At 45.4% G+C, this 26,259-nt stretch overlaps 1 protein-coding gene across 1 annotated transcript; it reads left to right on the forward strand.

Moving 5' to 3' along the window:
• The first annotated feature begins 18,478 nt into the window (after positions 1 to 18,478).
• CHIT1 (chitinase 1) lies at positions 18,479 to 25,371 on the forward strand. Its single transcript, XM_060078434.1, is given in 8 exon segments — positions 18,479 to 18,503; positions 19,568 to 19,597; positions 21,834 to 22,003; positions 22,005 to 22,039; positions 22,616 to 22,672; positions 24,043 to 24,208; positions 24,419 to 24,543; positions 25,191 to 25,371. Coding segments are annotated over 8 exon segments (789 nt in total).
• Positions 25,372 to 26,259: the final 888 nt, after the last annotated feature.

Consider the following 26,259-nt stretch of genomic DNA (forward strand, 5'->3'; position numbering starts at 1 on the left):
CTCTCCAAGCATAGGAAATGTCCCGCCTCGCCACCGCCTGGAGCCTGAGCTGAGCTGACCAGAGAAGCCCCTTCCCACAGCTCAGGACAAAGCCCAGAGGCACACAGGGAATCCCCCACTCTGCCAGTCACAGGCTTCTCTGCACTCAGCTACTTCCAAACGGACACGCCCAGAAGAAGTCAGATGACAGCTTGAAACAAACTCCATCAGCCATTTCAGACCTCTGGGCACCAGGTGCTTTTTCTGGGCTGCAAAGGACGTAGCTTGCCTGGAGCAACACCTGTCTTTCCCAACCCCCAGCCCCTCCCAGCCAGGGCAGCTCAAGGACCAAAACAGAGGCCAGGCTCCCCCTGCTGATGAGCCTGGGCACCCACACCAGGTTTGGCGACATCAAATATCACCTCTGTACTGGATCCTATCTGGGATATAGAGACACCTAACAGTTTGTGTCTCCCTCCATCTTCTTTTCTTCCAGGGAACCAGAGTGATTGACTTCAGTTCATTCTCCCAAATGCAGGATTCACCTCACTATAGTGTGGAAGGAAAGATGAGGCTCAGAGAGTTTAAGTGACTCTCCCAGGATCACACAGCAAGTTGGGGCTGGCACCGGAATTGGCCTCCTCCACTGCAGACCAGTGAGGAGGCAGATGTGCCCACTGACTGTCACGAGGACCACCAGACTCCCGCAGGGAGACATCGCTGTGTCTTCTCATCTCCATTGGCCAAGGCCTCCTTCTCCTCACCTTGCCTCCTTATCTCCTTGGCCAGACAGTGGCTAACTCTGGACCGCTGACACGGTTGAGCTACCTGTGACCCATATGAACACCAGCCCCTCAGACTCTGTGGTAGGAACAGTCCTCAGGTGACGTGGAAAGTGTCCATCCTGTGGAATAAGTGCCTAGTGGGTAGGGGGTCCTGCTGTAGGAATCAGGAGCACAGGAGAAGGGGCCTGCAACACCCTTCCATTGGGGAGCTCCCAGTTACGGGGGAGATAGGCCAGATGAGTCCACCAAGAAGTCACATCCCTGCCCCAAGCAGGGAGCAGTGCTGAATTTACATGATGGAGGCTGGAGGACTCCTGAAGCTGAGGCCAAGCTGATGTCTCCAGCAGGGAGTGGGTGCCCAGGCCTAGATCATTACCTCCTTATCGGGAATCTCCTATATCACTCTCCTCCACGCTCAACATCTCCAGGATTATACACGGCACTTGTGTGTCCTTCTAGTAGGGGGTCCCTCTTTCTCTCTTCTGGAGAACACGTGGATTGAGATAGTGTCCGTGTCTTTCTTTTCTTGGGTCTGGGCCACCTTGGCCTCAGTTCTCCTGGGGACCCCTGGACTTCAGGCTGAAATCAGCGCTCATGACTGACTGCAGCTCACAAAGTAGCTTTCCCTTTTCAGGGTCACTGACCAGGGGTGAGGGGTTCTCTCCACTTCTGTCTCGTCCTGGCTCTCTGCCCTTGAGGCCAGGGCAATATGAGAAGGATTCCCAAGCCAGTCCCAAGCTAGTCCCATGCTATTTGTTGAAGCATCTCTCCAGCCTCCCAGCATCTCGCTAGGTTGATTCGGTGGTAACTCCTGATGTCAATGAGCCACGGTCTCCAAAGCGCCATCTCCTCACCTAGGAGAGGGCTTCCTTCATCATGCCCCCTCCTTGCTCATTTCCCTGTGTGGCCAAGATCCCTTCGCAACAAGTTTCATCACTGGGTGGTGGGAAGCCCCTACTTACTTTCATGACGATTACAGGATAAGGATTTAGAGCCCGATGGACCAGGATCTGAATCCCAGTTCAACCAGTTACCTTGGGCAATCTGTGTAGCCACTCAACCTCAGTTTCCAAATCTGTCAGTCCATATAATAGTTCGTATCACGTGGGGTTGTACAGGAATGAAAGGGAATGATGCAGTGACTCCAAGGGACATGAACACTGGGCTGAGGACAAGTGAAGGTAAAGGATAAACATGTTATATCTTGCTGGAGTGTAAATTTTACTAGAAGCATTTAGGGAAATATATTTTGAAGTAAACTATAGTAAAATGTAAAATGTGAACAAATTTTAAAGAAGGAAGAGAAGACTGAAAGAAGTTTCTTTTTTTTTTTTTTTTTTTGCGGTACGCGGGCCTCTCGCTGTTGTGGCCTCTCTCCCTTTGTGGAGCACAGGCTCCGGACGCGCAGGCCCAGCGACCATGGCTCACGGGCCCAGCGGCTCCGCGGCATGTGGGATCCTCCCGGACCGGGGCACGAGCCCGCGTCCCCTGCATCGGCAGGCGGACTCTCAACCACTGCGCCACCAGGGAAGCCCTGAAAGAAGTGTTTTTATTTATAGTCACTTGCTCTGGGTTATACTCTAAACTTGGGAGTCAGGGGTTATCTGGTTAAGGGTCACTCTCACTGCCTTAGAGAGTCTTTTGATAGAAGAGCATGAAACTGATGTGTGTGAGGAGCTGGTTCCTGCCCAGCAAGACCTCTTCAGTGGAGCTGTCTTAGCTTTTTCACAGGTTTTTTCACATCTGAGATCTTGCCTTGAATTAAGTCCCGGCTCTCCTGGGCTTCAGCCACCAGTACCAGGACAAGAATCAGAGCTGGGGCTCCACTGAGGGGCTGGGGCAGGTGTTGTCTTACAAAATTACTAGCAGTATCAGAAAGGTGAGTGGGGAGAATCTCTTTTCACAGATTCCAGGGTGGTAGGCATGGGGGTAAGGCAAGTCCCTACAACTTGCTCTAGTACTTGGAGGCCCAGCTCAAAGCCCTGGTAAGCTGCAGGCTGACTCTGAGAGTTTGGGTGGGGATAATGCTCAGACACTGGCTACAGGAGCTCTGGTCACATTTGAGAGGATAAAAGCTACTGCCACACATTCCAGAACACTGGAAATGGGGAGGAGGAAAAAGGGAGTTTTGCACAGTATGTTCCAGGCTCTGGTCTAGATGATTGGCATAGGAGGTTTCAGTTAAAACAACAATTTGCATACAATGAGATAGCATCATCCCCATGCCCAGAGAAGTCACGAGACTTCTGGTAGAAGCTACTAGTAGTTCCCAATAATTTTCTACTACGTTATCAACATTCTAGCCTAGAAAGAAGACTACATTTCCCAGCCTACCTGTGTGGTTAGATGTGGTCATGTGACTGAGTTCTGGCCAATGCAAAGTAAGTGGAGTGTCATGTGGTAGTTTCTAGGACTCTTCCTTAAGACACAGCTGGTGTTTATTCTCTCTGTCTCTTCTTCCTTGTTCCTCCCTCCATTTTGCTGTTTGGTAGGCGGGTGCCACCTTGAACCACGAGGACGAGGGCCACCCACTAGGAACAGCAGAATAGTGAGCTGCAAGGAGACTGGGACATCATACCAGTCCCAAACTCCTACCTCTGGGCTTTTATGTGAAAGGAAAATAAACTTCTACCTTGTTAAAGTCATTGTTGTTGTGGGTTTTCTGATATCTTCACTTGTACCTCATCCTGATTAGATACCTAACCTAGTAAGTGATGGAGTGGGGGATTTGAACCTGAGTCAATGAGATCTTAAACCCACGCTTTCCCGCCACAATGTGATGTTTCTGGGGGCCCTACATGTGCTCCTGCTGTACCTCCCTCAGCTCTTAGGTGTGAAGCATTACTCAGAATTGTGATGGGGTGGGAATTGGAGGAGGGGAGCTTGTCTAATGCAACTCTTCATACTCATTCATTCCAAAGACTGCTCAGGGGTCTTTGATGGATACAGGGACAACTTGGGGGCCAAAGCCCAGGACCCTGAGAAGGTGGTGGAGGTGACACCTCCCCTGAGATCCAGGAAGCCTCAGCTTTCTGCCAGAGGACTTGTCACACAGCCACCCCTTGTGGCAGATGAAGGCTGCACTCAGATTTTTATGGAACATCAACAGCACTTTCTCCAATTGGTTTGACTGCCTGTTATATATGACTTCTTCTGCAGTGACCTCGCCCTACATAGCACTTTTCCATCAAGCTATAATTCTGCAGGATTCCTGCTCTGTGCAGATTCCAGAAACAAGTGCAATATTGAGGTGTTAATAGCAAAAAGATTCCATTGGCTCTTTCCATTCTGTGTAGAGAAGGCAAGAAATTCCCCATAGCTTTCCCATGTCTCTGAACCAATGATTGTGTTTCAGTCACAGTTGAATTAGGAGAGAGAAATCACATAGTCGTTTGAAAATGGAAGGCTTGATATAAAAATTAACTATTTTCAAGGAATTAACTACACAGCGGGAATAAAAGGGAATGTTAAAAAATTTCCTAAGGCTGATGGAGAGTACAAAAGAAGGAACACACTTGGAAGGGGAGAGGGGCTCCCCAAGGTTGGGGTTCAGCCTTTGTTAGGGAAGGTGTGGTTGCAGCCTACCGGATAGCAGAGGAACTCTCTGGGTTGTCTTTGGACAGAACTGGTCCATAGTCAGAGATCCAAGGCTGGTGGGCAGACAACTGCAGGCTTGGGCTGCCAGCTGGAAGCTTCCTGCTGGGAGCCCACAAAATTCCCCAGGAAGCTGTTTTGGGGGGATGTTGCTGAACTCATGGCGAAGCCACCTAGTGCTGCCGCAGAACTCATTGAGAAACCTCTTTGGGAGGAAGCTGCATGCTGGACTTTCCAGGGAACTGGTTGAGTCACCCCTGCCTTTCATCAGGAATCCGCCCACGAGGGTGCAGCTAAACTTGCCACTGGGAAACCAGATGGGACATCCACAAAACTAGCCATAGAGACACCGTCAGCAGAAGTGCTGCTGAAACCTGCTAGGAGTTAGCTCCACCAGACGACAGTCCTGGGGGCAAGTCAGAAGCAAAGCGCAAAGGAACCAGGAAGATGTTCTTTTTCTCCTGTCCCTTCAGCGCCCTCTACTGATAAAGCATAACATGTGCCAGGGAGAAGCTGTTCCAGACATCTATAAAAGGTGCATTTGGAGCTGAAAGGTAATAAATTGATAACTGGTACAGGATGTCTGTGGGTTCATTTAGGGGGTTGAGGGATTTTTCATAAAACCTTTTTGAAAAATATAGTTTTAGGAAATATTCCTATCAGCTGAGAAATGACTGAAAATGAAGAACCCAAAAGACAATATAGTGTAAAAGGCAAAGAATAATTAAATCAATAGAACTAATAAGACTATGTAAGCTAAATGATTGTGATTAATATGATATAAAACTCAAGGAAAATGAGGTGAAAATAATTCTTACAATTATATATAATAAAGACTTCATAATTATGAACTGGGATTTTTGTATCACAAATTACCTTGATAAAAACTGGATGGTAGGGCCTCCCTGGTGGCGCAGTGGTTAAGAGTCCGCCTGCCGATGCAGGGGATACGGGTTCGTGCCCCGGTCTGGGAGGATCCCATATGCCGCGGAGCGGCTGGGCCCGTGAGCCATGGCCGCTGGGCCTGCGCGTCCGGAGCCTGTGCTCCGCAACGGGAGAGGCCACAACAGTGAGAGGCCCGCATACCGCAAAAAGAAAAAAAAAAAAAAAAAAAAAAAACTGGATGGTAGCAAAGGAGAGTGGTTCAATTTTTCATCTATCGTAAGAGATGCCAATAGATATGGTTTTATTCTTGATGTTAATAACTTAAAGAGATTTTAAAAATAAGAAGTATCCATCTACAAGTAATCATAGTAAATATGAATGTTTTTGTAAGACACACTTAAAGCAAAATGTTTCTCATTGGGTAAAAAATAAGAGGATAGGCAAAAATATATGAAGTAAATGAAAATATTTTTTAAAAAACCAGAAGAAGTAGAATTTAAGGCAAAAAAGCAGGGAGTGGGAAATAGAACACATAAAAATATCCATCATTTGTATATAACAGTTAAGGTATTAAATAATATTATATTAAAATCTATAATATATTAAAATTCAGAAATTAATAACATCACAAATGGTATGGAAGAAGAGAAATTTTAAAACACTGCTCTTGGTTTTTGGAAGACTGAGTGAGGAATAAACTAAGATAGATATGGCATCTTCTGCTAGTGACAAATTAGGTAATTTAGGTCACCATCCCACTGAGAATAACTAGAACTACACAAAAGAATAAAACACCTGCTTGAGAGCATAGGAACACTAATAAATTTCTAAAGAATCATGGACCAAGATCTGGAAGAAAACGTATCTTCTGAGAGGTGAGCCCTGCATTTGGGCCACTTTTGCCCAATCAAGAAAACGCAGATGACAAGCTAAGTATTACTTAAAAAATTTTTTTTTATTGTAGTATAGTTGCATTACAATGTTGTATTAGTTTCTACTGTACAGCAAAGTGAATCAGCTATACGTATACATATATCCCCTCTTTTTTGGATTTCCTTCCCATTTAGGTCATCACAGAACATTAAGTAGAGTTCCCTGTGCTACACAGTGGTTCTCATTAGTTATCTATTTTATACACAGTATCAATAGTGTGTATAGGTCAATCTGAATCTCCCTCCCACCCTTCCCTTTTAACAGCTTCATGGGGCTGGGGGACAGAAGTTGAAGTCTAGAATCCACCAAGCTCTGGGCTTTGATAATGTTACCTCCCCCCACACCCCAACACACACACACACACACACACACACACACACACACACAACTTTGAGTTGGAATCCAAAAGTGCTGCATCATAGGTGTAAGTCATCTAGCTCTTGTACACTACAGCCCAGTTCCAAGTCATCTGGGTGACCCAGAAACATTTCAGTTTCTGAAACTGAATTATAGTTATTCCAGACTCCTAAGTTTCCTCGGTTTGGAAGAAACAAATAAACTGGGAGCAGGAAAGGAGAACTGAAGTAAACTGCTCAAGAGCAGGCTGGTCTTTCACTGAATACACTGCCTCAGCACTCCAAGGCTAGGTGTGGGGAATCAGGGTAAAGAGAGTTCTCCCGAAGCTCAGAAAGCCAGGAGTTAGAGTGCAGAGCAAAGAAAACTCTGTAGGGATGCAAAAGCTAGTGGCCATTTAAAAAAACAAAGTGATATATTCCCACAGTTCAAAAAGGTATCAGCTGGACTGTAAAGCACAAAGAAATTTCTGGAACCTCACTGGTACCTGCTGAAGGGAAGGCTCTGATTCTGCCTTCAAATCACTTGAAACCAGTGGTGAGCTGAATCAAACTAAAGCTACAACAAGCCCAGACCTACCTCAATTACATCTCAGATTAACTCAGTCCACCACTTTAATAGCCTGACAGAGGAAGGGGTATGCCCTTCTCTAAGTATATATTTTATTTATTTAAGGTTACTGTTCTTTTACACAAAATGTCTGGCATTTAAAAAGAATTATGAGCCTTTCAAAGAAGAAAAAATATGTGATGCATCATCAGGAGACAAAATAGTAAATAGAAGCAGATCCAAAGATGGCCCAAGTGTTGGAATTATGAGATAGGAATTTTTAAATAACTATTTTAAGTATATTAAAGGGTCTGGTGGAAAATGTGGAAATTATATGTAAGCACATGGGGAATTTCAGCAGGGAGATAAAAACTATAGAAAAGAGCCCAAAGAAAATCCTAGAAATAATAAATATTATATCACAAATGAAGAATTCATGTGATGGGCTTATCAGAAGACTAGAAACATTGTAAGAAACAAGCATGTGAATTTGAAGACAGGTCAATGGAAGTGGAACAGAATGGAACACAACAGTTCTGAAATAGACCCCTATACATATGGTCAAATAATGTCCCACATAGGATACAAAAAACACTAACCATGAAAGAAATTCTTCTTTTCTGAAGTTTTAATCAAAATGAAATGTGACTTACTCAAAATTGAAGACTGCTATTCACCAAAAGACTCAAGATTATAAATAGACAAAACCACATACTGGTAGAAAACAATTGTAATACACATATCTGAAAATGAAGTTTGTCCATAGCATATTAAAAATTCCTGTAACTCAGTAATAAAACCAAACAATTCAATAAAAATCTGGATGACAAACTCAGACACTTTACAAAGGAAGACATATAAATGGACAATAAACACATGAAAAAGTGCTCAGCATCATTAGTCAGCAAGGAAAAGCAAAACCACAATGAAATATCATTACATGACCACCAGAATGTTTACAATTTGAAAAACTGAAAACAACATGTATTGGCAAGTATTTGGCATAATTGGAATGCTCATACATTGCTCTTAGATGTGTAACATGATACAACTACTTTGGGAAGCTGTTTGGTAGTTTCTTATGAAATTAAACATATATCTCCCCAATGACCCTGTAATTCCACATCTATGTATTTATCCAAATGTTGTGGACTAAATGTTTTATGTCCCTCCCAAATTCATGTGTTGAAATCCTAGTCTCCAAATCATGGTATTAGGAAGTGGAGGCTTTGGGATGTGATTGAGTCATGAGGGGGGAAATTTTTTTGCAGAGAGCTGAAAACTACATAAAGTGAAATAGCTTATTTTTAAAAGATTCAAATATAAATTATAAAACTAAAAAAATTAAATAACTGAAAGTAAAACTCAAAAAAAGAATTTAACAGCAGATTAGATGCAGCTGAAGAGAGAATTAGTGAGTTGTAAGATAGATCAGAAGAAAATATCCAGAATAAAGGATAGAGAGGCAAAAAATGTTGAGATAAAGCAGAAGGGGCTTCCCTGGTGGCGCATTGGTTGAGAGTTCGCCTGCCGATGCAGGGGACACAGGTTCGTGCCCCGGTTTGGGAGGATCCCTCATGCCACAGAGCGGCTGGGCCCATGAGCCATGGCTGCTGAGCCTGTGTGTCCAGAGCCTGTGCTCCACAATGGGAGAGGCCACAACAGTGAGAGGCCCGCATACTGCAAAAGCAAAGCAAAACAAAACAAAACAAAAAAACCCAGAAGATAATGTAATAGCCATAGAGAACATAGTGAGTGCGAAGTTTTAACATATATTTCAGTGGATATTTAGAGGGAAAAGAGAAAAAGAATGGGGGAAAATATATGAAGAGATAATGAATGTGAAACTTCCAAAAATAGTTGAAAAATATGATCCATAGATTCAATAAATCCAATAAATATCAAGAAGGGTAAATAAAAGGAATTTCACTATTAGATATATGTCAGAGTAAATTGCTGAAAAGCAGAAAGAAATAAATAATCTTGAAATCATCCAAAGAAGTAAGAAATAGAATGGCAGTCATAGTCTCAGCAGGAACATGGAACCTAGAACAACAGTGGAATTATGTACTCAGTGTTCTAAAGAAAATAACAGCTAACATAGAATTCTATTCTCAGCAAAAATATGCTTCAAGAATAAATATGAAATAAAGACATTTTCAGATAAAGAGAAAATGAGAAGATATTTCACTGGCATGCTTGTACTAAAGAAAATACTCATGGACATTCTTGAGACAGAAGGAGAATAATCCCAGATGGACACTCAGAGATTGTGAAAGGATTTAAAAGCAACAAAAAGTCTAAATTAATTGGTAAATCTAAGCTAATATCATATATATAAGACAACAACAACAATATTTTAGGGTATAAAATATAGAGAGAATTAAAATTCATTAAGTTGTGAAGGGGTTTAATGGAGTTAAATTGTTATCCATACATTACTGGGAAGAGGATAAAAGCACCAACTAACTTCAGGATGTAATATTGTAATTTCTAAGAATTATAAAAGAGCATATACCTTCTAAACTAACAGAAGAAAAATGAAATAATACAAATGTTCAATCCAAAATAAGGAAAAAAGGAACATAGAATATATGGGACAGAAAGAAAGCACATTGTAAAATGGTAAATATAAATCCACATACATATATAATTATATTACATGTAAGGGGCGTGTTGGACTAGATTTTAAAATAACAAGTTTCTGTTTATAAGTACATCTAACACAAAAGAATATAGAAAAATTGAAAGAAAAAGAATGGATCAAATATACCTGGCAAACACTAACCTCCCCAAAACTTGTGTCATTGTATTAACATCAAACAAAATAAACTTTAAAGCAAATATATTTCTAGAGATAAAGAAGAATGCTTCATAATGATAAACTGTTTAATTCACTGGGAATATATAGTAATTCTAAGTTTTTGTGTTTATCTTATTTATTCATAGTCTCAAAATATATAAAGCCAAAATTGACTGAACTTGTGGTCAGTATACATACTGACCACAAGTGGAGCTTCTGGAGGTAAAACACACAAAGTGTGCCCTAACTTAGACTGTGCCCCGAGGAGTTTTTAACTCTCAAGCTAGTTCATGCTGAGTGTCCAATAATTCATCACAATCACTAAAATGTTCCTACCGTTTTATTAAGAAACATAGAATCAGTTAGGAAACATATGAGTTTGTTTCCTTTAAAAAATGAGCTAGAGATAGCCTCATCCACCAGAGGGCAGACAGTAGAAGCAAGAAGAACTACAATCCTGCAGCCTGTGGAACAAACACCACATTCACAGAAAGAGAGACAGGATGAAAAGGCAGAGGGCTATGTACCAGATGAAGGAACAAGATAAACCCCCAGAAAAACAACTAAATGAAGTGGAGATAGGCAACCTTCTAGAAAAAGAATTCAGAATAATGATAGTGAAGATGATCCGGACCTCAGAAGAAGAATGGAGGCAATGATCAAGAAGATGCAAGAAATGTTTAACAAAGACCCAGAAGAAATAACAAACAAACAGAGATGAACAGTACAATAACTGAAATGAAAACCACACTAGAAGGAATCAATAGCAGAATAACTGAGGCAGAAGAACGGATAAGTGATCTGGAAGACAGAATGGTGGAATTCACTGCTGCAGAACAGAATGAAGAAAAAAGAATGAAGAGAAATGAAGACAGCCTAAGAGACATCTGGGACTACATTAAAAGCAACATCATTCACATTATAGGGTCCCAGAGGAGAAGAGAGAGAGAGAGAAAGGACCCGAGAAAATATTTGAAGAGATTATAGTTGAAAACTTCCCTAACATGGGAAAGGAAATAGCCACCCAAGTCCAGGAAGTGCAGAGAGTCCCATACAGGATAAACCCAAGGAGAAACACGCTGAGACACATAGTAATCAAATTGGAAAAAATTAAAGACAAAGAAAACTTATTGAAAGCAGCAAGGGAAAAATGACAAATAACATACAAGGGAACTCCCATAAGGTTAACAGCTGATTTCTCAGCAGAAACTCTACAAGCCAGAAGGGAGTGGCATGATATACTTAAAGTGATGAAAGGGAAGAACCTACAACCAAGATTACTCTACCTGGCAAGGATCTCATTCAGAGTCAATGGACAAATCAAAAGCTTTACAGACAAGCAAAAGCTAAGAGAACTCAGCACCACCAAACCAGCTCTACAACAAATGCTAAAGGAACTTCTCTAAGTGGGAAACACAAGAGAAGAAAAGGACCAGCAAAAACAAACCCAAAACAATTGAGAAAATGGTCATAGGAACATACATATCGATAATTACCTTAAACATGAATGGATTAAATGCTCCAACCAAAAGACACAGGCTTGCTGAATGGATACAGAAACAAGACCCATCTATATGCTGTCTACAAGAGACCCACTTCAGATCTAGGAACACATACAGACTGAAGGTGAGGGGATGGAAAAAGATATTCCATGCAAATGGAAATCAAAAGAAAGCTGGAGTAGCAATACTCATATCAGATAAAATAGACTTTAAAATACAGAATGTAACAAGAGACAAGGAAGGACACTACCTAATGATCAAAGGATCAATCCAAGAAGAAGATCTAACAATTATAAATATATATGCACCCAATGTAGGAGCACCTCAATACATAAGGCAACTGCTAACAGCTATAAAAGAGGAAATCGACAGTAACACAATAATAGTGGGGGACTTTAACACCTCATTTACATCAATGGACAGATCATCAAAAATGAAAAAAAATAAGGAAACAGAAGCTTTAAATGACACAATAGACCAAATAGATTTAATTGGTATTTATAGAACATTCCATCCAAAAACAGCAGATTACACTTTCTTCTCCGGCACGCATGGAAAATTCTCCAGGATAAATCACATCTTGGGTCACAAGTCAAGCCTCACTAAATTTAAGAAAATTGAAATCATATCAAGCATCTTTTCTGACCACAACACTATGAGATTAGAAATGAATTACAGGGAAAAACCGTAAAAACCACAAACACATGGAGGCTAAACAATACGTTACTAAATAACCAAGAGCTCACTGAAGAAATCAAAGAGGAAATCAAAAAATACCTAGAGACAAATGACAATGAAAATGCGATGATCCAAAACCTATGGGATGCAGCAAAAGCAGTTCTAAGAGGGAAGTTTATAGCTATACAAGCCTACTGCAAGAAACAAGAAAAATCTCAAATAAACAATCTAACCTTACACCTAAAGGAACTAGAGAAAGAAGAACAAACAAAACCCAAAGTTAGCAGAAGGAAAGAAACCATAAAGACCAGAGCAGAAATAAATGAAATAGAAACAAGGAAAACAGTAGCAAAGATCAATAAAACTAAGAGCTGGTTTTTTGAGAGATAAACAAAAAATTGATAAACTATTAGCCAGACTCATCAAGAAAAAGAGGGAGAGGACTCAAATCAATAAAATTAGAAATGAAAAAGGAGAAGTTACAAAAGACACCGCAGAAATACAAAGCATCCTAAGAGACTACTACATGCAGCTCTATGCCAATAAAATGGAAAGCCTGGAGGAAATGGACAAATGCTTAGAAAGGTATAACCTTCCAAGACTGAACCAGGAAGAAATAGAAAATATGAACAAACCAATCACACGTAATGAAATTGAAACTGAGATTAAAAATCCTCCAACAAACAAAAGTCCAGGACCAGATGGCTTCACAGGTGAATTCTAACAAACATTTAGAGAAGAGCTAACACCCATCCTTCTCAAACTCTTCCAAAAAATTCTGGAGGAAGGAACACTCCCAAATTCATTTTATGAGGCCACCATCACCCTGATACCAAAACCAAAGATACTACAAAAAAAGAAAATTACAGAGCAATATCACTGATGAATATAGATGCAAAAATCCTCAACAAAATACTAGCAAACAGAATCCAACAACACATTAAAAGGATCATACACCATGATCAAAAATTCAAAAAAAATAAGCTATATACACAAAGCTTTGGCAATGCTAATTAAAGAAAAAAATGGAAAACTCAAATGCCTAGAAATGGGAGGGAGAATTATAGACAAGTATATATGGGCACAATGTACAATGAGTCCTGCCAGGCCAAGCCCAGCTCAGTTCAGAGCCTGTGATAACACATCTCATGATGATATTGGGGAGCTCACGGGAGAGGAAGCTGATACTTATAGAGTCCCTCAGTCAGCAGGCAGTGAGTGGGTGGAAGCACCCGAAACAGAAGCCTGTGCACCGCCCCTGATTGGGAGATGAGATTTCATATTAATGGGGCAATGGGCCAGAGCCATGATGCTCCCACAAGGAGCCTTTTTAGACCAGCCTTCCTTGCCAGGTGGAACCCATCTCAGGGAGACCAGCAGACCCTGGCCCAAGGCCCCAAGCTAAAGTCCACTGCCCTTGCACATTTAAAGCCTTGAGTAATGAGGAATCTCAGCTTCAACCAGTTTGGTGGAAGATAGAAAAGGCTCAGGGCCCATTGTGGGGATGGAAAATTCTTCCTACCAGTGAGAAAAGGCTGAAGCGTGAGTGATTCTCAAGGGGATTTGTGTTTTGAGAAATGACCCCAGTGAGAAGCGGTACTTAACCTTGGAGGCTGGAAGCTCCACAGGCACAGGGGCTGTGAATTCATCTCAGGGTCCCCAGTGCCTGGCACAGTGCTTGTTATCTAGAAGGTGTACAGCAAACAGGTAGACTAAATTTTTTTTTTTTTTTTTTTTTTTTTGCGGTATGTGGGCCTCTCACTGCTGTGGCCTCTCCCGTTGCAGAGCACAGGCTCTGGACGCACAGGCTCAGTGGCCATGGCTCACGGGCCCAGCCACTCCGCGGCATGTGGGATCTTCCCAGACTGGGGCATGAACTCGCGTCCCCTGCATCGGCAGGCGAACTCTCAACCACTGCGCCACCAGGGAAGCCCTAAATATTTTAAAATAATAAAAGTAAAAAAGTAAAAGTAATGTGTGCTCATCATTAACAGAACATAATTGTTTGAGGTTAGAAAATCAGAAGCCCTCACTGCCACTCACTCTGATTTCTCCAAGTTCCTTTCTTTTTTTTTTTTTTTTTTTCTGTTTGATCTATCTTTCATGTAGGGACTCTTTCCTCAAATGTCTGATGATCCTGCATTTCTTGCATATGCAATAGTGAGTCATCGCTACTGGAAGCTCCAGGGGCTTGGTGGCTTTTTATCTAAGGGCCCCCACTTTGGGGTGATGGGATAGGGGCATGACTATTCCATTCAAGATGTCATTTGAGCTTTGGTAGTCTGAGTTTTGGTAACTTTTCTCTTAGGCTGGTTTGTTTTCCTGAGAGGAGTTAATGCTCTGCTTGGGGCTCTAGTGGAGGGAAGGGTTGGTTGGTCTGCGCATCCCAGAGACTTTCATTTAGTTCCCCTGTCATCAGTCTCAGTCTTCAGTCTGGTATCCCCCTTACCCCATTCCCCTCCACTCTCTGCTGGGCAACGTGTCCCCAAATCTACAGTCACTCTGGTTCATCTTGTGTTTTATGGGGATGGAGAAGAAGATCTGGGGGTCTAAACAGTTCACGCATACCTACTGTTGTCAGCTTCACTCCACGTCACAATTTTCTGCCAACTCCTGTGCCTTTCCAGGGTGCCTTGGCATGAATCCCCTGCTCCCTGTGCATTCCCCATCTGCTGGCTGAGGTTTCAGCTTTTTCAGGTCCACCGAGTGAGTTCCACTTGTTAATTCTGTTTCATCTTCCAAACAGCTGTTGATATCTCTCATCTATTTTGGTCCCCTCTTCCATTCACTTCATCCTAGTTGATTTATACCATTTTAATCCTTTAACTGCTATTTTGAGAGGGTTTCAGAAGAGAGTGGAGATAAACACCTGTGTTCAATCTGCCATGTGCAATGGGTACACTGTGCTTTTCCCTTTTAACAATATATTGAGAAAGTGTTTATTTCTTTGTAATTGGGCATAGAATTCCAGGCTCCAATAGGCAACACATAAATCTTTTTTTTTTTTTTTTTTTGCAGTACACGGGCCTCTCACTGTTGTGGCCTCCCCCGTTGCGGAGCACAGGCTCCGGATGCGCAGGCTCAGCGGCCATGGCTCACGGGCCTAGCCGCTCTGCGGCATGTGGGATCTTCCCGGATTGGGGCACGAACCTGTGTCCCCTGCATCGGCAGGCGGACTCTCAACCACTGCGCCACCAGGGAAGCCCCCATAAATCTATTTTAAGTTTATGTTGCTTAATGCTGCAAAGTATACAATGAACATTATTTTACACTAATAATTATGTGTAGAAATAAAGGAGAGAAGAATAGAAGGAGAGAGAGAAAGAGAGTGAGAAAGAGAGAAGGAAGGAGGAAGAGGAAAGGGGTCTACATAATGTCAGACTCTGAAGGAGGGAGTCGGGGAGAAGCTCAGGGAAATGAATGGGCTGTAGTTCTGGCCTTGGCCCATACTACCTAGATCCAATCGTTGCCTCTCATTTCTGGTACCCACTGAATGCCAACTGCCTCATACTCAAACTTGCTGTTATTTGTGAGAAAAGCAGCTTCCACTGGGATGTGGTCTACCAGGCTCAGGAAACAAGCTGATGTTTGGACAGTCAAGGCCACAACCTGCATGGCCAGAGAGGGCTCAGTGTGCCCTTTCTTGACAGAGGGTTGGGGGGGTGGCGCTCCCAGATGTGCGTTTCAGCATGGCTGAAGGCCACAGTGGCCAGCATCCACAAGGTCCACCCCTGCCTGGGGCTCAGGCCCATCAGAAGATGCCCAGATAGAAAAGGGAAGAGCCTGGGAATCTTCACTCCAGCTCTGGCTCCTCTTTTATCCAGCTTTGGGCAAGTTTGCAAGAAACAGAAGCTTTGGCTTCTGTTTCTTCAACTGCAATATGGGAGAAAAGCTTCTGCTAATAGTTAAGAGGTTTTGTGGGGAGGTTGGCACTTCTCACATCAACCAGATACTTTCTGAGCACTTGATATTGAGTGGTGAGAGGACTGAGGAAACAACATTCAATAATAAACTCAATATTTTCAGATATTTGTTGAGGACTATTCTATGTGCTGGCCACTGGGGTTGTCAGTGCACAGTAGTGGACAAACAGACATGGTTCCCACTCTTGGGGCTTCCAGTCTAGTGAGAAAGACACACATTCAATTCATAAACTCACAAAATAAGTACATAATTTCAAATTAGGATAAGGGCTAGGAAGGAAAAGAGCATTCTGCTTCAGGAGAGAGTAGCAGGAGCGAGGTGGTCAGGGGGAAAGAAAAGAAACAGCTACATAAACCAAGGTAGTGATGCTAATGGTGGGGCTACTGGGCACAGTGGAGACCCCAGATGATTGGGGACAGGTCAGCACTTAGAGTGACTGAGAATCCTGGGAACCACAATGCAGGGTCCTTTTGGTGACAGGAAGCCGAGTCAGGAAAGCTCAAAGCTGACAGGTCAGCTATGTGTATGGGAGTATGGGGCAAGATAAGGAGGCCACCTGTCTCTCTGCAGAAGCCTCTCAAAGTCCCCTGGTTTTCACTTCCCACCTTCACCCTTCCCCTTCTGCCCACATTCGAAGACCTGAGGCAGCTCTATAGACCTCAGGTGATTCTGAACAGGCTCCTTGGCAGGATCCCTAAGTGAAAGAGAAGGCAAAGACACAGGGACCGTCCATCTGGGCACAGAGCTCTGACCGCCTTAGAGACCTCACAGAAGTTACCAGAGCCCTGATCTCTGACACCAACAGAGACTGGGCAGAAGTGTCGGGGCCGGGCAGCCCCAAGAATAAGAGCAGCCAGCAGGCAGTGCCTTCATAACCATCCTCTGGGGACTTCTCCTTACAGATGAGGAAACTGGAGTTCAAAGAAATCAAGGAACGTGCTCGAGGTTACACAGACAGTAAATGATAGAGTTGGGATTCAAACCCAGGCAACTTGACTCCAGAGTCTGCTGCCACTGGACGTTCCCCCTCAGCCATTCAGGCCACTCACATTAAGGCCTAGGACCAAAGAGCAGATCCCCTAGAAGCTCAGAGTTTTGCCAGGACCTTGGAGTTCATGTACGCACTGGCCATTGTCTGCAGACAGAATAAGTAACATGTCCCAGTAGGTCCTGCAGTGGCTGAATGCTGCCCCCTCGCCCAATATCTCCACCCAGCACCTCAGAATGTGAGCTTACTTGAATAAGGGTCTAGGTAGATGTAATTAAGGTGGGAATCTCAAGATGAGATCACCCTGGGTGGTCCCTAAATCCAATGACAAGGGTCTTTATATGAGGCAGAAAAGAAGACATGCAAAGACACAGAGGAAAAAGCCTTGTGAGAACGGAGACAGACATCGGAGTGATGTTGCCACAAACCAAGGAACACCAGAAGCCATCAGAAGATGGAAGAGGCAAGGAAACATTCTTCCCTAGAAATTTTGGAGGAAGCATGGCCCCGCCAATACCTCGATTTCAGACTTCCGGCCTCCTGAACTGTGAGGTAATAAATCCTGTTGCTTTAAGCCGCCTAGTTTGAGGTTATTTGTTACAGCAGCCACAGGACACTGATAGAGGTCCCTCTGATTCTTTTTTTTTTTTTTTTTTTCTTTTTGCGGTATGCGGGCCTCTCACTGTTGTGGCCTCTCCCGTTGCGGAGCACAGGCTCCGGACGCGCAGGCTCAGCGGCCATGGCTCACGGGCCCAGCCGCTCCGCGGCATATGGGATCCTCCCAGACCGGGGCACGAACCCGTATCCCCTGCATCGGCAGGCGGACTCTCAACCACTGCGCCACCAGGGAGGCCCCCTCTGATTCTTCATACGAAACACAGGCATTTAAAAATATTACCAAGCTCATAGTTGCTATTTATCATTATGTATTTTTCTCAATGGATATAAAATATTACTATCACATGGATAGTAATAAAAATATTACTATTGTAAAATATAGATTATACTTGCAACACTATCATCTTACAGAGAGATTACCTAAATTGCAGAGAGGGCCGTGGTAAAGCAAGCAGGCAGGCTGGTCTGGAAGCCTGCTCCCCTGATTCATGAGGTGTTTCTCTTCCTCCAAAGCCTGGGGTTGCTCGTGGTCCTCACCAGCTCACAGAGAGAAAATCAGAATCAAGCTTGCCCAGCAGAAGGTTTAGAAACACTTCCCTCTTCCCTCCTCTTGCCTCCTGGCTTGGCAATGATAAGAGCCCAGGTTACACCCTGTGATTGTTCCAGAAAACCAAGCATTGCTAAAGGGCATTGTGTCAGGTGTCCCCAGTCCGTGCTACTTGGCACCCTAGACCTCCATACCACATCCCCTGCCCCCTGTGCCCTCCCGCTGCCCCTGTCTGACTTCAACACCCCTGGCTGTGGTGGGACAGGGAGGCCTGATAAAAGGAGGGCAGGACCTGGATAGCTGGTTGAGTGGGCTGGAGTCTGTCACTGGGCCAGCACCATGGTGTGGTCTGTAGCCTGGGCACGTGAGTGGGTGCTGTCGGGGAGCGTGGGCTGCACCCCGGGAGCTGTGGGGAAGTGGAGATGTGTATGTGAAATGGCTCCTTGGTGCTGTCTGGAAGGAAGCAGAAGCTTTCAGGAGAATTACCCTTGGAGGGTCATTCCATTTCTCCCTCTGCTGCCAGACTTGCCGTCCCTGTGGGCTCCCCGCTGAGGTCTTTCAGCCCAAGAGGTTTTGTGTTGCAAGGAAAAGCTTTTCTCAACAGGCTGAAAATGACTTTTCCTCCTGTTTTGGAAGCCTGGGGTCAGTGAACCCCTCAGCATTGGGTGGTTTTGTCTTTCCTGTGTTCTGAGGCCCCCTACTCTCCAGGGGTGCCCACTGCCAAGGAATTCTTCCCCACCCTGATGCTGGTTGCCCTGCAAGGGCAGCCTGGGAGCCATGACCCTGGGTGCCCTTACAAATTTTCATGCAGGTTTTATTAGGTTAATGGGAAAATCCAAGGTCACCAGAGAGGTGAAATAAATACTTTTAAAGGAGTCTCACTGAGCCCTAGGTTTCCAAGAATATTGGTAACTCAGCCAACCTCTTGTGGGGTGTGGCAGGAAAGTAGCAAAAAGTAGTCAATTGTGGCTGTGAGCAGAGGTACAGAGACCTCACCTAGAGATGAACTCTCTGGCCTCGCCCTTCCAAATTGGCTCTTTTCATCCTGAGGACAGGTTTTCTGCTTATTTCAAAGGAGAAACTTTCTCTCTAAAAAGCTTAAAAGTCAGTGGTTTCCTAGAATCTTCCTAAATCCACACTGCCCTCTACTGATGTTCTAGGGGGAGCAGTCTCAGCTCATGGAGACTTCCATCAGCTCCGGGACTAGCCCAGGCCAGGTAGGGGCCCCTGCTGTCTGGCCTGGGTGGAGGGATGGACACAGTGCCCTCCTGGGTCCCTTGTGGGCAGAGGAAGCTGGATTTGTAGGAAACTGTCCTGAGCCCACCCCCATCCCTGACCACTTCTCGCTCCTGTGCTTAAATAGCCATAGAGGGCCTGGGAAAGTAAGAATGACATCTTAATCTCTGCCTTCTCTTTTGTGCTGTTCAGGTTTGATGGTTCTGCTGACGATCCAGTGGGGTAAATGGTGCCTTTCTAGAAGCTAGCCCTGGGTTGCCTCAGCCCCATTCCCTGGGCTCTGCTACCTTCTCCCATTCCCCCAACACTTACGCCCACCCCAAGAGCTCTTGCCAGATTTCAGTGGGTTCTCACCTCCAAAGCTCAGGTCCCTGCAACTGTCCTTGTCCCCATAATGGCCTTGCCATTCCTTCTTCTGGGAAGGTTCTAGCCTCCTAACCCACTAGCTGAACTCCTGTGTGTCCGTGGGGCCAGCTTCAATGTCAGCCTGACTCTGGTCTTTCCTGAGGTCACTTGCTCCAACCTCTGTGCTCTCATAGTACTGGTACACATTTTACAGTATGTGTCACAGTGTTTCTAATTACTGGCTTAGGTGTCTCCCCTACCACCAGTAGGGGAGCTCTGAGCTACTGGAAGTAAGAAACCTAAGTCTTCTCCAGCTCCACGTCCTAGCCCCTTGCCTCAGCAAGGACAGCACACTCTTTCCGTGTCTGTTGAACTGATTGCATGTGGAGCTTGGGAGAGGCAGGAGGGCTCCCTCTTGTGCAAGGCAGGAGAGAACTCTCTGGGTGATGTTTAGCAACTTGGACTCCTGGGTTCCCTTCCTATCCCACACCACTCCCTGTACTCAGACCCTCATCCTGAGCCTGGGCTGTGGCACTGGACACACATTTCCCCTCTTCATCTCACAGGAGGAGACAGCCAGGTCCAGAGAAATAGCAAACATGGGGAAGAGAGAAAAGTTGAAGATTTCCTCAAAAGCTTTAATCCAAGCTACTTCTGGGCATATGGTGTGCTATGGTATGGGATGGTATATATTTATAATAATAGAATTTTGTGTGGGCTAAGGGTTAATGTATGCAAACCATTTAGAATAGAGCTTACTTTCTGCCAGCACTGTTCTGAGTGTTTCACATACATTAACTCTTCATTCACACAATAGTCCTTAAGATAGGAACAGTCATCATTCCCATTTTATGAAGGAGAAAGCTGAAGGATCTGGCTAAAAAGTTGCAGTGTTGGGATTTCAACCCAGGCATGAAATTCCAAAGTCCTTGCTGTTAACCACCAGACTTGGTTGCCTCTATAGTACAAATATTCATGTGCAATATTCAATATGCTATGGCAGGATATGATACAAAATAAAAAATGCCCCCTGGCTCCTTTCTAGATGGTCCCAGAGATGTGTTCGCTGGGTTAATCCCCTGCTTCCTTCTTTTGCTTTGGGGAGTTCACCAAGCCTCCTTCTATGTCACTCAGGCAATGCCCCAGTCCCATCGGCAAACTTCACTCCCGGGTGACCTCTAGTTAGGGCCAGTGACTACCCAAGAGCTTTGACTCCTCCTTCTGAGAGCCATCCATGGGCCCAGGGGTGTCTCAGCCAGCCCTTCCTGCTCTGGGTTCCTACACACCCTCCTATAGCCACTTTGCACTGCTCCCCCTCCTCATCCTCTCACTGGCCACATGGGGGCTGGAGGAGGGTGCAGAGAGACCCTGTCTGTGCAAAAGGAAATCCTAGGGTCTAGACCATGACCACAGACAGGCTCCAGTCCAAACTCATCATTCTGCCAAGTCCCTGGCATAAAATGTTGGCGTGTACCAACCACACAATCATAGTCTGCAAGGCTGGAAGAGCCCTCAGAGACCACACTGTCATTTTCAGATGGGGACCCCTAAGCCAAGGCTAAAGAGAAGATCGGCCCAAAGTACACTTCTGGCAGCTGCAGGGATGAAGATGAGCATCTTTGCGTGCTGGTGTTCTGGTCAGCTTTGCACAGTGCTGCCCTCGGTGGGACCCATCACTGCTAGACAAGTCCCCATCTGGGAGGAGAGGCCCTACACACAAAGCCATTCTACAGGGTATGGGGATGACAGAAACAAGCTGCCTTTTCCTAGAGAAAATATTCTCTTTGTTAGAACCTTGTCAGTGATATTAAACCAATTCTCTACAAGGGATAATAGTATATAAATGCAAACCTCTTTAAAGCAAGACTAAAGAAACATAAACCCAGGCCTGTAACTGGGGCCTCCTCTCTGCCACTTTATATATTTGTATTTTAATTAACATTCTGAAGTATTCCAAGCTGTGATTTGAAAGTTCTGCCTCCCTGCCTCCAGCAGATGAAGGGCCATGTTTAACGTCTTCTGGCATGACATAAGTTCTGCCTCTGGGCAGAGGGTGCCAGTCCGTAGCTGGCCCTTCTGATTGCCATTTCTTTTCTTTGCCCCAACTGGCCAGGCTCTGAGGCAAAACTGGTCTGCTACTTCACTAACTGGGCCCAGTACAGACAGGGGGCTGCTCGCTTCTTGCCCAAGGATGTGGACCCCAAGCTGTGCACCCACCTCATATATGCCTTTGCTGGCATGACCAATCACCAGCTCAGCTCCATAGCGTGGAATGATGAGACACTCACTCTACAAGGAATTCAACAGCTCGAAGAAGATGTGAGCTGCAGTGGAGGAGGTGGGGATGGGAGGTGGAGAAGACAGGCGCCTCCTCTCAAAGGCAGAAACCTTCTCCATTACTGCAGTCTGGCTGCAGACCTGTGGCTTTGGGCAAGTCTCATCACTTCTCTGGGCTTTCCCATGCTTATGTGGAAGAGGTGGGGGTAGATAGTGACTCCTTAAGTGCCCTTCCAGCTTAGGTCTAAGTAGAATCTGGACTGTAAAACTGTTTCCCTCCACTGGGAATGAGTGCCCTTCTATCTCCTAAAATCTATCTATCCTTCAGCTCAAGTGTTATCACTACCTTAATACAGCCTCTCTGAAGATCAGTCCTGATCTCTTGCTTTCCGAATTCCTTGAGTGTACGGCTCCCCAGCCAGATAAGAGGTCCTCAAAGGCAGGCATGTGTCTTTTCTTTCCCAATCTAGAGCTTCCCTGGTAGAGAATCTGAACATAGGGATTTATATATCCCCTACCTCACCCCACCAGCCCTGCCAGGCTCCTTGCTTCCTTGTTAGTGAGGTGAGCCCCAGGACCTGGCTGGGTAAATTCTGGCGTTTCTCTTGTCTTTCCCAGGAATCCCAAGCTGAAGACGCTGCTGGCCACTGGGGGCTGGAACTTCGGCACTCAGAAGTGAGTTGTCTGTGGGCACCAATGTGGCAGGGCCCCTAGTGGGGAACTGGCTCACTGGCCAGAGAGACCCCCAATCGGGGAATCAGCCAGGCAGAGGTGTAGCCAGGGTGAGGGGGAGTGGGAGAGAAGAGTGGACTCTGGGGGCCGACTTTCCTTCTGACTTCTTGGTACCTCCTCAGGAGGCAGTGGAGTGGGCTTAGCTCCAGGCCATTATACATCCAATCTTGCTTTAAATGCAGCACAGAGAGTCTGACCTCTTTCCAGGCCTCAGTCTCTTCCTCCATGAAATGTGCACAGGGAGGGTCTCAACTAATCCCAGACAACATATAGTGTCTCTATTTTCTGAGCTCTGGAACAGTATGTCTGAGAATTTTTGTTCCCCTTCTGGGTGTCAAAGACAGTCTGTGAAATTGAGCTTGGATGCCAGAATATTGACATTTCCAGGACATTTTTGATATTTATGGAGATAACAGATTGGTATATTTGGAACCACACTTTTCCTAGAAAGTCCTAACTATAAAGTCCCCAAAATTCGAAACCAGTCTTTCTAATACTTTTTTGGTTCATGAGCCCTTTTGAGAACTTGATGAAATTTATGACTCCCCTTCCCAAAACACTGCTTATACATAGATTTTTCACTGAAATTCAGGATTCTTAGCCTGGGGTTCCCAGGCACACAAACCCCACTTAAGAACTGATGCTATTAGCTAATTTAAAAAATAAATTAAAATAGAAACGGTCTATAAAACTCAAGACCCCCAAGAAGTCCAGGGACTTCTTGAGAAAGTAAGATGTGGGGAGGTTGGTCTTGGGGCACCTCAGGAATTGTAAAGAACTGTGGGCTAGTAATAGTAATAACAATAGCACAAAGCACTCTACAGATGTGAGTTAGAAGAATAGTAACCATGTTAACCTGCCAGGGATGTAGAAGAGCAGGCCCCCAAGATTACCCAGGTCTTCACTAACCTGCTGTGCTTCTCTTCCTCTTCATCTTAGAAACTGATTCCTCTTCTTTTGTCAATCTCCATGCTGGGTCGACAGCCAGCTCTGATTCGGGTTAGAACAAATCCCTGGGCAGGGGTGTGGCAGTAAGCTTCTGGAGGGAATTTTGGGAAGCAGAGGTCCTAGTGAGTCAGTGTGCCCTTGGTGATGTCATTGTTTGGGGGCACTTCTACATTGTCCCTTTCCCTTAGCCAGGCCCATAACCCACCTGCAAATATCCCGGCAGCCTCTGAAGCAGCCCTTCCGGTGCCCTTCTGGCCTAGACAGCCGAGCACCAATATCCTGAGTAGTTTCTCACTTGCCTCTGAGGGAGCACGACCCACTGTCCTGTGTAAGACAGGCCCACACTGCCCTTTATCAACCCACAGGTTCATGGATATGGTGGCTATAGCCAATAACCGACAGACCTTTGTCAACTCAGCCATTAGGTTTCTGTGCAAATATGGCGTTGATGGTCTCGACCTTGACTGGGAGTACACAGGAAGCCCGGGGAGCCCTCCATCAGATAAGCAGTGCTTCATAGCCCTGGTGCAGGTACAGCTGGGTGAGATAGGGAAGACCCAGTTGGCCAGGGGGCCACATAGGTGCTGCTCTGCCCCCAGGCTCAGCTGCTTCATGTGTCTGCATAGCACAGACCAGCCCTGTGGTCAGTTTTCAGGCTTCTGTGTGGGAACATCTGCTTGGGGCTCACAGGGCTGCCTGTTCCCTGCCTGTGTGTTCACAGGACCTGAGCTGCCCCTGCAGGACCTGGCCAATGCCTTTCAGCAGGAAGCCCAGGCCTCAGGGAAGGCACACCTCCTGCCGAGCACAGCTGTCCCAGCAGGACCACACTGCACAAAAGCTGGATACGAGGGGGACAAAATTGCTCTGTGAGTCTCAGGCAGATGGCATGGAACTATGTGTTCTCTGCGGGAGAAAGAGACCAAGGGTAGGCTGAGCTTCCCCCAGAATGGAGCAGGGGCTCACCCGCACCACCAGCAGACCCAAGGAGGCTTTCCTTACCACATCTGCTACTCCATCACTCCGGAGCCCCTCTCTTTGGAGCCTTGCCCTTTTTCTTAAGAACTCAGTCTTAAAGTGAAATATCCCTGGGGAAGGAAAGAGGGAAGCACTTAGCATCTCCAAGAGAATGAGTTCCCACCCCAGGCCTACTGAATAAGAGCCTGTACCTGAAGGAGATTCCCAGGTGATTTATGTGCACAACTAAAGTTTGAGAAATGCTAAGCTAGATTTCCCTTCAAAATAGCAAAATAGCAAGAGGTGTCCTTGAGTGGACTCTGTCCTGAGGATGCTGAAGACGTGAGCTGCCAAGAATGAGAATGGCCTGGATGACGGGGGGCGACCGGAGGTGCTTCCTACGCTGCTGTGTCTCCCAGAGCAAGAAGGGAGCCCGCCCCCACCATGCAGGTCTCTCCCCAGGTCACACACTGCGTGAGAGGGGAGGGAGGAGCAAGGAAGGGGGAGGGCTCCACCCTGCGCACTAGCCCCTCACTCTTTCTTCCCACGCCTCATGCAGGAACCTGGAGTTCCTCAGCTTCATGGCCTATGACTTCCATGGCTCTTGGGAGAAGAACACAGGGCATAACCACCCCCCCCCCCACCACGAGAGACAGGGAGAGAGCGGGGCCGTGGCCGAATTCAATGTGGTAGGTGGGAGGACGCCCCTGGCACAGGCCCTTTCCGGTAGCCCCTTTTGAGCCTCGAAGAACCAAATGGAAGGGAAAAGCAGGATACCAAGCAGGGCGTGGAAAAGCCAGGATATTTTTGTTTCTTTTTTGTTTGTTTGTTTTATTTTCCTGTTCCATGCCACTGCTGCGGAGAAACCTCACTTCTGTGTAGCATCTCGGCTGATATTAGACACAGCAAACCAATCTAGTTTGGGGACACATCAAACAAACCAGTGACTAATTGGGAGACTGTCTTTGAGCTCGTTTCCAGCCAAAATTACTTCTGCTCCCTTCATACACCCTCAGCCCCATTTCCTTCAAGATAATGGGTAGCTTTTGCTCCTTGGCACTGAATGTCCTTCTGGAAGGTGTTTTCTGGAAAGAGGTGAGCACTTTCCCAAGTTGATAACATCTCAGGACAGAACCACCCCTACGCCACCCCAGCCCCGGAAAAGGGAAGACTTCGTTGTAGACTGGGGTGGGTGGAGTTTTCCTGCCCAGATCTTCCTCATTCAGTAGGCTAGACATTTTTTTTACAAACCCATTCTAATTTTAAAAGTCAAGATTGACCGTATCATTTCTCCTTCTTAACAAACAGCAATAACAAAAAGCCCTAAATTAAAATGTCTGTTAATTTTGGGGAGCCCACATCTTTGTGTGTCAGCTGTGTGGAACATCTAGGACTTCCATGGCTCTTTCACAAATAAAGTGCACTTCTTCAGGCACTTGAGCCGAGCGTCTAGACCTCACATTGCGCCTGGCTCCTCCACCCTCATCTGGGAAACTGTGTGGGTCCCAGGAGAAGCCAGCCCAGTCAAGTGGGGAGACATACAAAGACACTCAGCTGAGAGGTGAGGGGGTTGAACTCCCACTGGCACAGTGCTCTCCAAGCTATGTGCCCTGGGGGAAGGGAGGCCT

This window comes from Mesoplodon densirostris, chromosome 2 (assembly GCF_025265405.1).
Source record: "Mesoplodon densirostris isolate mMesDen1 chromosome 2, mMesDen1 primary haplotype, whole genome shotgun sequence".
Lineage (NCBI taxonomy): Eukaryota > Metazoa > Chordata > Mammalia > Artiodactyla > Ziphiidae > Mesoplodon > Mesoplodon densirostris.